We start from the raw sequence: 13737 nt of genomic DNA, 5'->3' as shown, positions 1-13737 counted from the left end.
AGTATTAAAAAAGAAATCAGACCCTCCCAAGCATAACAACTGTTAAATTTTGATGTACATCCTTTCAGGTCTTTTTTGTTCTTCAAAATTATATGTGATTCTTAATTAGATAAGATATTAGTAAAGTTCTGTGTATATCTTTTTTCTACTTTTTAAAAAAAATTATTTTAATTGGAGGCTAATTACTTTACAATATTGTAGTGGTTTTGCCCATCTTTTTTCTACTTGTGTGAGATTAGACAGTTTGATTCTAACTTTTCTAAAGTGTTTAATGTTTGTTAAGAGTTTCACAGGTATATCTTGCTGTGGATGAAAGACTTGCGTCTTTGAAAACTGATACATTTAGCAAATCAAGAGAGGAAAAAATGGAAGATATCTTTGCACAAAAAGAGGTAATTCATTTTTCTGACAGAAACCCAGAAGTTAGTTGTGAACTTGTTAGAAGTTCCTTTTGGGTGCGTCTCAGATTGCTGGAGTGGTTTTTGTTCCCCTAGATGGAAGAAAGTGAGTTCAAGAGCTGGACTGAGAAGATGCAGGCACGGCTCCTGTCTTCCTCCATGGAGACCCCCCAGCAACTGCAGTCAGTCTTCGAGTCCCTCATCGCCAAGAAACAAAGCCTCTGTGAGGTGCTGCAAGCTTGGAATAACAGGTGTGACTCTGCAGTCAGGTGTTTCTTTCATATTATTGCAAAATGTGCTCTGCCATGATGTTTTTGATTTAAATATCCTTGTTAGTTGTGGATGTTGCCTTTTACTCTCAAGTTTAGGACGTTTTATTTTTATCGCTCCTACCACCCTCCACTTCTTTCATCCTTTAAAGTGCAGTTTGCAAAGATAAAAAAAAAAAAAAGAGAATAACCTTTGTTGCTGTTTCTAATATAGTATGTGTGCTGCTGCTGCTGCTGCTAAGTCGCTTCAGTCGTGTCCGACTCTGTGCGACCCCATAGACGGCAGCCCACCGGGCTCCACCGTCCCTGGGATTCTCCAGGCAAGAACACTGGAGTGGGTTGCCATTTCCTTCTCCAAATGCATGAAAGTGAAAAGTGAAAGTGAAGTCGCTCAGTCATGTCCGACTTGTAGCGACCCCATGGACTGCAGCCCACCAGGCTCCTCCATCCATGGGATTTTCCAGGCAAGAGTACTGGAGTGGGGTGCCATTGCCTTCTCCAGTATGTGTGCTAACTGAATCTAATTTATCTGTAATAGTAAACCATAGAGTAATTATTGGGTGTTAGGCCATGAGTTTCAACTGATTGTTTTGTGTATGTTATACCTGTATTTAAATATTTATTTGGGGAAATGTTTTCTTTTAATGCATATTGACAAGTTCACTTGGATTAGTATGGCATTTATTTATTAAGCACTTGGATGATGCTAGGCATTAAGTAAGGCACCGGATGGACATGCACTCTTTTATTTGATGTTGAGTCCCACATGTGTATATACTGGTTTCATTTTACAGAGGAAACTGTGGCTCTACGAGACTAAGGGATTTGCCCAAGTGATATAGCTGTTGATTTTCAGAGCTGGGCTTTGGGCCTTGGTCTGTTGGTGTCTCATTATAACTTGCTATTCTTTTCTAACCATAATCATATCAATAACAACTGATTAGTTGATTAGAAATAAAACAAAACTTACTCTTAGTTATTACAGCTGTAAAATCTATTGCATTTGAAATAGGAAAATTAATTTTTGTGGTTTCAAAGCTATAAGGAGAATATGTGTATGCATTATTCAGGATATTAGAAAGAAAACTATGTTCTTCTTTTCACTTTTCATTTTTTTCTTTAATTGTAGGCTGCAAGACCTTTTCCAACAAGAAAAGGGTAGGAAGCGGCCTTCAGTTCCTCCAAGTCCTGGAAGACTGAGACAAGGTGAAGAAAGCAAGGTAATGTTTTGTATTGGGGCCTTCATTGTGATAAATAGAATTAATTTCTCTTATACCACTTAGAAGTGGTAGTTTAATACATACTTTATTGATAATGTTAGCGTTTTTAATTTTGAAGCAGTCAGGTTTCTTGGTATGACCTGGATTAATTTTTTTTATCTTTGCCTGAAATAAAATACATTATAATTCATTTATTTGAAATACTTATCAAAAGCTGCTGTGTACTGGCATCATTGAGGATAGCATCACAGAGGCAATAGGTGCTGTAAAGGAGAAGGTGTGGACGCACTGGGTGTATGCTGCTGCCGCTGCTAAGTCGCTTCAGTCGTGTCCGACTCTGTGCGACCCCATAGACGGCAGCCCACGAGGCTCCCCCATCCCTGGGATTCTCCAGGCAAGAACACTGGAGTGGGTTGCCATTTCCTTCTCCAATGCATGAAAGTGAAAAGTGAAAGGGAAGTCGCTCAGTCGTGTCTGACTCTTAGCGACCCAGTGTACTGCATAACAGAGTCCTATTTTACTATGAGTTTTGGGTGTTCTTTGTGCTTAGTGGGAAGTTTTTCTTAAGAGGTCGCACCAGTTCTATATGTTGATTTAATAGTTCTATATGTTGATTTAATTAACCTTTCCTAACTGTATTAGTTTTCTCTTGCTGTATAACACCTTACCCCAAACTTAGTGACCTAAAACATAAATCTGTTATCTCACAGTGTGTCAGGACTCTGGCAGAGTATATGGCTGGGTTCTTTGCTCGATCTCACGGCTGAGATGAAGGTTTGGATGGGGTGATTATTTGAGGCTCAGGATCTTTTCCCAGGCTCATCTAGGTTGTTGGCAGAGTTCAATTCTAGTGGTTATAGGACTGAGGTCCCCCTTTCGTTGCTGGCATTTGACTAGAGGCAAATCTCAACTCCTCAAGGCTGCCTGATTCCTTGCAGGTGGCCCATTTCATCTTCAGAGCCTACAGCAGTGGATTGAATCCTTCTCATGCTTTAAATCTCTTGAGTTCTTCTGTGTCTAACCTCTGGACACAGATTTAAAGGATGCGTGATTAGGTCAGGCCCACCTGCTTAATTTCCCTAGTTTAAGGCTAACTGATTTGTGATCTTACATACATGGTAGAATCCCTTCACGACAGCATCTGGATTCATGTTTGATTGAAGGTATGTGTGCTGTGTGTGTGTGTGTGTCTCAGGGTGCGCAGTTCTTTGGTATCATCACTAAATTCTGCCACTGTGCTAACCATGAACAGGTGAATTAATGTCAGTATATTTTAAGGACTTAATATTCTGATACCATGAGGGCTTTTGAGGGAATGTTTCTTTTTGTACAAGTGTATAGTACTTATAGCAGAGTATTTTCATGGAATGATGGGTCCAAGTGCCTTAGATCTTTGTATTGTTTAGGAACACTGTGTCAATGAATTCTCCTTTTTGTCTCATAAATAACTGTGTAGGAATCACTTTTCCTTAAAGTTTGAGTGAGAGTAAGAATTATGAAGATGATTTATTAGTATTTTCAAGTAGTCTGGGACCGTTAATGGCTCTCACACACTGCTAGAGGCCTTTCTGTTTGCCTACTGATGAAACTGCGAAGCTAGTGCTGTAAGACATGGAATTGAAAATACAAAGTCAGTTAATGGATGATTTTCTTTTTGAAAGATTGAAAGTTGATTTGAAAATCTGTAGCACTGCCTTTGTGTTTATATTCATTCATCTGATAAATACTTATTGAGTGCTTTTAGACACTGTTCTGAGTGCAGGGCTTTCAGGGTTCACAAACGTGAACACAAAAGTTCACATTTGTGGATGAAGGCCATAGTTACTGTTCCCATGGAACGTTTGTTTATGAGACTGACAATAAACAGATGAACCAATAAACATTTAAAAAACAAGTGGAAACAAAGCTGTGAGGAAAAAATTAATGAGAAATGGAGAGTAATGCCAAGGGAGTTGGTGATGATGAGTTATTTTATATAGGATGACCAGGGCAGTTACTGCTAGGGTGAGCAAATCAAAGGACATTGTAAGTAGCAGTGTAAGAAATGACTTTTAACGACATTATACACAGGGCTGACAGTCATTTAAATATATATTTTATCAATGGATTATGGGACTTGAGAAAATCCAATGGATAATAAAGGTTGCTGGGCTTAATGGATAATCATAAGTAGTTGCTGGATATTTTAATGGGTCTGTGAGCTACTGTGTAGAACAGAATTCTCAAAATGTAGTTCAAGGACGCTGGAGGTCCTCGACCCTTTTAAGGGCTCTGAGAGATTTCCCTTTTTCAACTGCATAACTGTGTGAGCCTAGATCATCTTTATAAGTTCAGTCATAATAATATAGCTCAACAGATTAAATGCAGAAGTAGAGAGGAATTTAACTGTCTTCTATTAAAAGAAGACTTTAATGTCTTCTAGACATTGAAATATTTGTAAAAGCATAAAACAATGTCACTTTTTTACCAATTAAAAAAAAAATCTGTTTTTAATTAAAATGTATTGTTTATAGTAATATGTAATGGGTTTATTATTTTTAAGTGAATCAATATCAATAATTCTTAAGAGGTTGAAAGCGTAAGATTTACTTTGTTAAAATTTTTTTTAGTGTGATTTCAACATTTCCTTAAGAACAGAATATTTCCTTCTCTACAGATATGTGCAGTGGATGCATCTCCACGGAATGCTTCTCCAGGACTTCCAAATGGAGAAAAAGGTTGGTCCTTGAGTCTGGTGATCACCTGCCATTGAATTTAAAGACGTTTCTTAGTCTAGAAGTTGTTTAAACACTAAATTTTGAGAATTTTTTCTGATGCAGTCGGTCAAAGACATTTTTTTCCTTGCTGTAAAACATTTGTAAGCAGTCTCAGTTTAAGATTATTGTAAAATGCATTGCCTAAGTTAGGATAGAGAAATAGATGATCAATAGTGAAGTGAGTGAAAGTTGCTCAGTCGTGTCTGACTCTTTGCAGCCCCATGGACTATACAGTCCATGGAATTCTCTAGGCCAGAATATTGGAGTGGGTAGCCTTTCCATTCTCCAGGGCTTGCTCAACCCAGGAATCAAACCCAGGTCTCCCTCATTGCAGGCAGATTCTTTACCAGCTAAGCCACCAGGAAAGCCCAAGAATACTGGAGTGGGTAGCCTATCCATTCTCCAGTGGATCTTCCCAACCCAGGAATTGAACTGGGGTGTCCTGCATTGCAGGCAGATTCTTTACCAGCTGAGCTACCAGAAAAGCCAGATGATCAATAGAGAAGGCTGCTTTTTAGGGGAAGAACAGAAAGATGAAACTGAATTTCTCTCTTAATTGTGTTACAGTTAAGTCCCTGGTTTCGTAGAAAAAAAAAATCAGACAAAGCTTAGTTGATATTTTTGTATCGCTAAAATCTTTTCTTGACTTAAGCCTGTTTTTCATCGATATTTCATTGAATAACTTGGTGCCACTCTAGGGAATTGGAAGGAAAATTTACTTAGACTATCTTGGTAGAATAGAAACTCAACTTGGAATTCTTGGCATTTTTCTATTATAATTAAGTGAATTTCCCCCTTGAGAATAAACGTAATTTTTTCCCCCTCAGTAGTGTCATAATTTCATTCCTTATTAAATTGAATGAGCAAAATATTTAAGTAGGCATTGTGAAGTGAAAGTCACTCAGTCGTGTCTGACTCTTTGTGACCCCATGGGCTGAAATAAAAACTTCATGGAATTCTCCAGGCCAGAAGACTGGAGTATGTAGCCATTCCCTTCTCCAGGGGATCTTCCCAACCCAGGGATTGAACCCAGGTAGCCTGCATTGCAGGCAGATTCTTTACCAGCTGAGCCATCAAGGAAGCCCAAGAATACTAGAATGTGTAGCCTATCTCTTCTCCAGTGAATCTTCCCAACCCAGGAATCAAACTGGGGTCTCCTGCATTGTAGGCAGATTCTTTACCAGCTGAGCAACTAGGGAAGCCCAGGCATTATGGTCTGGTGCAAAGAATATTGGGGTGGTACTAGACTTGGTTGCCAGTCATACTGCTGTCACTAAGATCTGATTGTGGTCGTCATATAACCTGTCTGGATTTTTGTGTCCATTTTTAAAATTTCTGAAATTCATTTGTGAAATGACCTATGTAACTTTATTTAAGAAGCTAAAATTCTTTGGTTTATGAAGTAGAAAAAGGTTTTGGCCTTTTGAAAATATTGTTATTAGGTAGAAATGGACATAATGTTTTAAAGTGACTCATTTGCACGGTGTTTTTCTTTAGAGGACCGCTTCTTAGCCACCCTGTCCAGTCAGAGCTCCACCAGTTCCCCCCATCTCCAGCTGCCTACTTCTCCTGAAGGCGTGCCTGAGCAGGTCATGGGAGGGCCCCCAGAACTCGATACTGCCAGCAGTTCTGAAGGTACAGGTCAAGTCACTATTTCTGTACTTCATCCAGTAAAGACAAACACTCTTGAATACTGGGGCACAATGCTTTCTTATCCCTTGGGATTTAAAATTTGTACCGTTGAAAGTGCTCTTTTAGATGTAGCTTTTTACCATATCCCTTCAGTTGCACTGCTTGACATGTGACTGTCTCAGTAACAAAATGCTATTCAGCTTTATCTACTTTCTGGGGATATTATTAATATTTTCTTAAGTCTCATAAAGCACACGATTGTTCCCTTATAAGAAAGAAAGAAAATTTCAACCATTTCTCCAACGACAAACATTTGTTTCGCCAATAATAGATGTATGCCTTTTCCCTCTCTTGCCTTGCTTTCTGTTTAAGCACCAACTACTTAATTATAGTGTAAACTTTAAACATAACTTTTAAATTGCAATTAAGCTCAAATATAATAGCCACAGTGCTCATAACTGAGTTGAAGTGGCAACAGGAACAGCTGGGACTGAGTTCATGCATGCTTGGCCAGTAATTTCACCACGGCTGCTGCCTGGCCCCTTGAGGGTAAGAGGCTGTTGATTGCAGGATGATCTCAACTTCAAACATGTTGAAATGTAAAAAAAACAAGCCCCTTGGGGTCAGAGCTGTGTATGCTTCACGGTTGCTTCCTGTTAGATAGTCATTATTCCTAGATCAAAAATTTTACACCATAATTGGTAATTACGGTGTGCCCATGTCTGTGTTCCAAAAAGGAAAAGAAATATAGTTGACACTTTATACTTTTACTCTTCCTGAATATTAATATATAAGTAGAATATTTTTCATTCTAGATGTATTTGATGGACATTTGCTGGGATCTACAGACAGCCAGGTGAAGGAAAAATCAACCATGAAAGCCATCTTTGCAAATTTGCTTCCAGGAAATAGCTATAACCCTATTCCATTTCCTTTGTAAGTATTATATAAGCCAGTGGCTGTTGGGTGGTTTTATTTTCACTTCATTTTAAAGATTTCTCTATGGATATACTCTCCATTAACTTTATATACGTATTTCTCAATCCAAAATTATCCTCCATTACCATAAAAGAGATGTCTTTTTGTATAATTTACTTTGTGGAACATGTAGTCTTTATATATTAACAGTAGATAAATAGATTAATAAAGAATTGCTTATATCTATATATACATTTTAAAAGATATACTGCTCCATTGAGGGCAGGAGGGGAAGGGGATGACAAAGGATGACATGGTTGGATAGCATCACTGACTCAATGGACTTGAGTTTGAGCAAACTCCAGGAGATAGTAAAGGACAGGGGAGCCTGGAAGGCTGCAGTTCATGGGGTTGCAAAAAGTCAAACATGACTTAGCGATTGAATAACAACAACAATTGATCTCATGATCATAAAAACATATTGCTGATTGTATATGAGGGTATTACTGACCCAGTACTTTACTGGGACATGGTGTGTTTCTAACAGTGGTGATGAATTGCAAGGTTTTGTGTGATCTTGTGTGTACAAGGTTCTCTCATAGTGGGGGAAAAACGTAGGCTGGCTGTGAGGGTTTTTCTTCCATTGGTTGACATGTCTGGCTATCAGCTGATGATGCTTGCTCCTGTGAAACAGATGTATGTTAATATGGATTTTGTTCTCAATTGACTTCTGTATTTAATTATTCAGTTAATGTTTAAACTTACAGAGTGGCAGCTTTAGTGCCTCAGGATGTAGAGAAAGATCAGTAAGGGAAATTCCTGCTCTCAGGAGCTCATGTCTTGAGCTGTGTGTTCTGTGGTATAAATGTGTAAAAGGCCTCTGTTTTCTCTGCTTCAGACTTGAATAGTTTATGTCATTTACTGCTGGACTAGTGGTACATTTCCACAGTTTCCAAAAGACTTTTCTTTCAAACTTACAGTAGAACAAAATCTCTTAAACTTCTGCTATTCATTGTAAATACCTTTTGAGATAAATATGGCCCAACATTTTGCCAACGTGGAAAACTTTGTTTGATGATTCCAGGACCCTCTGATTTGAAAAACAGTTCTGATAATTTTCAGTTGCCTTTAAAAACTTTCTGTTGATCTGTTTTCCTTGGCTGTTTGTTCCAGTTCTGCATACATTTTGGCTTAATTATGTTCATGTAATTATGCATTATTTAGTTAACTTAAAATTGTCCTGAGATTTACTTGTAATTGTGCTAATGGGTTGTATATGTGATTTTCTGCTAATTTTGTTCTGATTTACGTGTTTTTGAACAGCGATCCAGATAAACACTACTTAATGTATGAACATGAACGAGTGCCCATTGCAGTCTGTGAGAAGGAGCCCAGCTCCATCATTGCTTTTGCTCTCAGGTACTATAGGGCTTTTTCACCTGTGTTCGTATTTTCATATTTTATGTGAATTTATTTATTAATTGCTGTATTGTTGAGCTCTGTTACATAGAGTAGAGCAAAATATAAGTAAATGTAAAGTAGTAAATATAAGTAGAGAATATATATCCTTTGGGTGCGACAGTTTATTCTTTTTGTATCTGGTAATGTACTGTTTACCCAAGTATTAACAGGATGATTCTTAAGCAAGCTTCTAATAATTAAGTTAACTAGGCAAGTTATTTGCTAATTCTTATATCCTCTGTCCATTCTCTATATTATAATACGTGTCCATTGTATCCTTTCCTTTGGTTTATATATTGATATAATACTTGGAACATAGCTGCCTTTAATCCTCTGAATATCTTTTTTGTGTTTTTCATTTATTTCCTTCTTGCTTCCCACACATAGAAGGTCAAGTTTCCCTAGAGTAATGCTGTTCCTAGGCCTTAATTCATTTACATGCCACAATTATGTGTCTTAAAGAAGGGCCCCTGTTTAGAAATTTTTATATATCGTGTCTAAAATAACAAAGCTTTTTAATATTAATGATGTCTTGGCAGTGATAGTACCTAGTTTAAGTAGAATCTAAGATGTTTAATAAAAATTTTTTTCCCTATTGAAAGACATTGAAATTAAAATTTTATTTTTATTATTGGTTACAAGTTGTCCATTTATTCAACAAATATTTGAATGTTGCAATGTGTGGTATACTAGGTACTGGGTATAAGGGGTAAACAAGATAGATTTATAGACTTCAGCATTTATAGAGTTTAGAGTTACTATTTGGACAATAAGGAGTTTTTTCCTTTAGAAGATTCCATATGATACATTTTTTTATCATTGCCTTTTGATGTTCATGAAGTTTTTGCTTCTCATTTTATTGGTTAGTCAACTGGAAAAGGTCAGTTTTCATTCCAATCCCTAAGGCAATGCCAAAGAATGCTCAAACTACCGCCCAATTGCACTCATCTCAAATACTAGTAAAGTGATGCTTAAAATTCTCCAAGCCAGGCTTCAGCAATACATGAACCGTGAACTTCCAGATATTTAGAAAAGGCAGAAGAACCAGAGATCAAATTGCCAACATTTGCTGGATCATCGAAAAAGCAAGAGAGTTCCAGAAAAACATCTATTTCTGCTTTATTGACTATGCCAAAGCCTTTGACTGTGTGGATCACAATAAACTGTGGAAAATTCTGAAAGAGATGGGAATACCAGACCATCTGACCTGCCTCTTGAGAAATATGTATACAGGTCAGGAAGCAACAATTAGAACTGGACGTGAAACAACAGACTGGTTCCAAATAGGAAAAGGAATACGTCAAGGCTGTATATTGTCACCCTGCTTATTTAACTTCCATGCAGAGTACATCATGAGAAACGCTGGGCTGGAGGATGCACAAGCTAGAATCAGGATTGCCAGGAGAAATATCAATAACCTCAGATATGCAGGTGACACCACCTTTATGGCAAAAAGTGAAGAAGAACTAAAGAGACTCTTGATGAAAGTGAAAGAGGAGAGTGACAAAGTTGGCTTAAAGCTCAACATTCAGAAAACTAAGATCATGGCATCTGGTCCCATCACTTCATGGCAAATAGATGGGGAAACAATGTCAGACTTTATTTTTCTGGGCTCCAAAATCACTGCAGATGGTGATTTGAGCCATGAAATTAAAAGACGCTTACTCTTTGGAAGTAAAGTTATGACCAACCTAGACAGGATATTAAAAAGGAGAGGCATTACTTTGCCAACAAAGGTCCGTCTAGTCAAGGCTATGGTTTTTCCATTGGTAATGTATGGATGTGAGAGTTGGACTATAAAGAAAGCTGAACACCGAAGAATTGATGCCTTTGAACTGTGGTATTGGAGAAGACTCTTGAGAGTCCCTTGGACTGCAAGGAGACCCAACCAGTCCATCCTAAAGGAGACTAGTCCTGGGTGTTCATTGGAAGGACTGATGCTGAGGCTGAAACTCCAATACTTTGGCCATCTCATGTGAAGAGCTGATTCACTGGAAAAGACTCTGATGCTGGGAGGGATTGGGGGCAGTAGGAGAAGGGGACAACAGAGGATGAGATGGTTGGATGGCATCACCAACTCAATGGACATGGGTTTGGGTGGACTCTGGGAGTTGGTGATGGACAGGGAGGCCTGGCATGCTGGGGTTCACGGGGTTGTAAAGAGTTGGACACGACTGAACAACTGAACTGAACATACTACATGAATAGATAAGAAAGGCAGGAAAGTCAATGAAAAAAATATGTGTTTTTTACTATTAGGAAGCAGATTTTCTAGTTGACGTCACCTTTTTCTAATATCTTGGAAAAATAATACATGTTCACATCTGATTTATCTAAACCAGGGTTCCCAGGCTGCTAGTTGGATTTTGTTGGACAGTGCAACCTTAAAAAAAAAATGTTTTTTTCTTAAAGTTTAGCACTTTTAAGTTGAAAAGCACTCTCAAGTCCCTTTCCTCCCTATTACACTAAATGGTGAAGTTTCATGCTTTTCAATTAGCTGTTCAACCCTGAAGGCATTTGATCTAAATGTTAGTATGGAGGCCTTCACAATCATTGTTTAGGATATTGAGTCTGGCTGGTGTGTTGGATTATATTTTGTATTATTTTTTGGTGTACATATTGACTTTCTTCATGAAGTTTCTACTTGATAATTTTTGTTATTTAACTCTAATGTTATTTGTCTAAGTACATTAGATGTAGATGCTTATAATGTTTGTGTTTCTATAATGCAAAGCTTATTCTAAAGCATATGATTTACTTTAAAAGAAGACCTTAATGTTTAACATATTTCAACCTGTTTCCATCCTAAGTTGTAAAGAATACCGGAATGCCTTAGAGGAATTGTCCAAAGCCACTCAGCGGAACAGTGCTGAAGAAGGGCTTCCAACAAACAGGTGATACGTGATTGAGGAAAATTTATTTTAATTGAACTATATCATTTTCTAGGTGTTCGTATTTCAGTTTTATTACAGCTTATTGTTGATGTAAAAGTTTCTAGAGTTTAATCAGTGGCACTCATTTTTTAGCCAGTAATTGACAGAACAAAATTCAGGTATAGCAAAAGACCTTAAAAAGTCTGCTAGGTTACAGTTTTCTTATAATTGTCATAGAAGTTCAAAGTGTATTGCATATTTACATTTTTAAGTTTTTAAGTTCTCTTTGCTGTGAAAATTAATTTCTGAAATTGGTAAACTACTGCCTAGCTTTGTACTTTAAATAATTTAAGAATTTTCCATAATAATTAAAGATCTTAACAGCTAAAAAACAAAGCAAACCTCTGCCAAACCAGCTCTTTTAAGTATTTTTGGTATTTTAGGTATTTGAGACAGAAATTGTCATAATTGTCACCATTGACTTATGGGTGCTATAATATAGCTCTGATAGACCTGAGAAAAATATTTTAAGACCCTGTATTCTTATAGCTTTAACATTTTTCTTTTTCTTAAAAGTCTAGTATACATTTCAAGACTTTTTCTTCCATGCTAACCTGTGTTTATATAAATTATGAACCAGATTTCTGATATTGTGGGTGGGGTTAGGTGGGAAGTAGATTAATATAGGAATTAGAGTACTTGTTATTTTGTGTCTGAATTATATAAAACCAACTTTTCTTCTGTTTCTCATTTTAGTACTTTAGACAGCAGACCAAAGAGTAGCAGCCCAATTAGACTACCTGAGATCAGTGGAGGACAGACAAACCGTGCGGTAGAAGCAGAACCACAGCCAAGTAAGATTACAGATGGAGAAGTACTTTTGTTTGTAATTGTGGTTTGAAGAAGAAAACACGTTAAATAAGAAATGCCATCTGGCAAGGATTTATTGTTTCTGATCTTTGAACTATAATATGGATGTAAAATTTTTATATATTTTCTTTTGTGTATATTTCACTTTTCTTTGATTTTTAAGTTTTTGAGTTTGAAACGCCTAGAAGCGTTTCATGCAAAAAGAAGGTCCATGCAAAAAAGAAGCAGGATCGGCCTTCTTGTCTAGAGCTTTCAGTTTAAAGCATGCAACATAAGAAATATAGTATCAGTTTTTTTTTTGTTTGTTTGTTTTTGCAGCATTGTTGGCATTGTGAAAAGAACTTTTCATGTCTTATCTTCTTTAATTCCCACAATAACCCCATATTTGACATATCTCCATTTTTCAGAAAGTAAGTTAAGACTTAGATTAAGCACTTTGCTCAAGGTTACACAGGTAGTGGGGAGCAGAGATTTGCAGTTGTGTTTCTTTGACTTTGTCAGTTAGGAATATTCCCTACAAGTAACAGAAAACCCAGTTGGTGATGGGCAGGGGAGCCTGGCATGCTCCAGTCCATAGGGTTGCCAAGAGTGGGACACAACTGAGTGACTAAACTGAAAAGAAAACTCAAATCTACTGGGGCTTAAACAAAGGACAGTTTATTTTTTTAAAATAGCAACGTCTGCAGATGCGCAGTTGCTGGCATTGGTTCAGCTACTTGGCTTTGTCATGACAACATAAGGGTTAGTTTCTCTTTGATTTCTCTTAAATTTTATTCATGGTCAGAGATGTCCCACTCTAATGTCTGCATTTGAGGCAGAAGGAAGGGAAGTATAAGCTTCTGCTCTTGTCTTTTATTAGGAAATTCCCTTTCCTTTTCAGTCTCATTGGTTAGAACTGAGTCTCATGGCCACCCTTTCCTGCAAAGGAGACTGAGAAAGTGGTGAGCATCATTGTCCTGGCTAGTTTATACAAATCATGATTCTTTTCCTGGGACTCCGCATGCTGCTGCCCTAAAGAAAATTGGAGCTCTGTTAGCAAGGAGCAAGGTGGGATTGGGTATTGAGGAGAATGTGATAGTGTCTGCCACTCTAAGTAAGCACTTATTGATTGAGATTTAGTGTGGATTTTGTTAATGGTAAATGTACAAAGGGCTTCCGTGATAGCTCAGTTGGTAAAGAATCCGCCTGCAATGCGGGAGACCTCGGTTAGATCCCTGGCTTGGGAAGATCCCTTGGAGGAGGGAAAGACTACCCCCAAATTAGGATCATATGTATTAATGATATGATGAAGCTCAAAAGGAAGAATAAAAGTATAGAGCAAGCTTTAGTGATATCTTTGG

At 37.5% G+C, this 13737-nt stretch overlaps 1 protein-coding gene across 29 annotated transcripts in view; it reads left to right on the top strand.

Moving 5' to 3' along the window:
* Positions 1 to 13737, top strand: part of PIKFYVE (phosphoinositide kinase, FYVE-type zinc finger containing) — an 81638-nt gene that overhangs the window by 57479 nt on the left and 10422 nt on the right. For 27 of the 29 annotated variants that reach the window (XM_086342943.1, XM_086343095.1, XM_086342974.1 and 24 more), the window contains 9 exons: positions 284 to 392; positions 495 to 649; positions 1797 to 1887; positions 4544 to 4604; positions 6141 to 6278; positions 7091 to 7211; positions 8517 to 8612; positions 11465 to 11548; positions 12284 to 12381. In XM_086342943.1, the coding sequence (XP_086199069.1) occupies positions 284 to 392; positions 495 to 649; positions 1797 to 1887; positions 4544 to 4604; positions 6141 to 6278; positions 7091 to 7211; positions 8517 to 8612; positions 11465 to 11548; positions 12284 to 12381 (953 nt within the window). Of the gene's footprint in view, positions 1 to 265; positions 393 to 494; positions 650 to 1796; positions 1888 to 4543; positions 4605 to 6140; positions 6279 to 7090; positions 7212 to 8516; positions 8613 to 11464; positions 11549 to 12283; positions 12382 to 13737 lie in introns of those variants that run through there. The other 2 variants (XR_015142940.1, XM_086343132.1) reach the window with 2 other exon arrangements.

This window comes from Bos grunniens, chromosome 2 (assembly GCF_055505025.1).
Source record: "Bos grunniens cultivar Pamir isolate PY7600 chromosome 2, Bosgru_T2T1.0, whole genome shotgun sequence".
In the NCBI taxonomy this organism is placed as follows: domain Eukaryota; kingdom Metazoa; phylum Chordata; class Mammalia; order Artiodactyla; family Bovidae; genus Bos; species Bos grunniens.
This window is presented reverse-complemented; position numbering and strand designations above follow the sequence as displayed.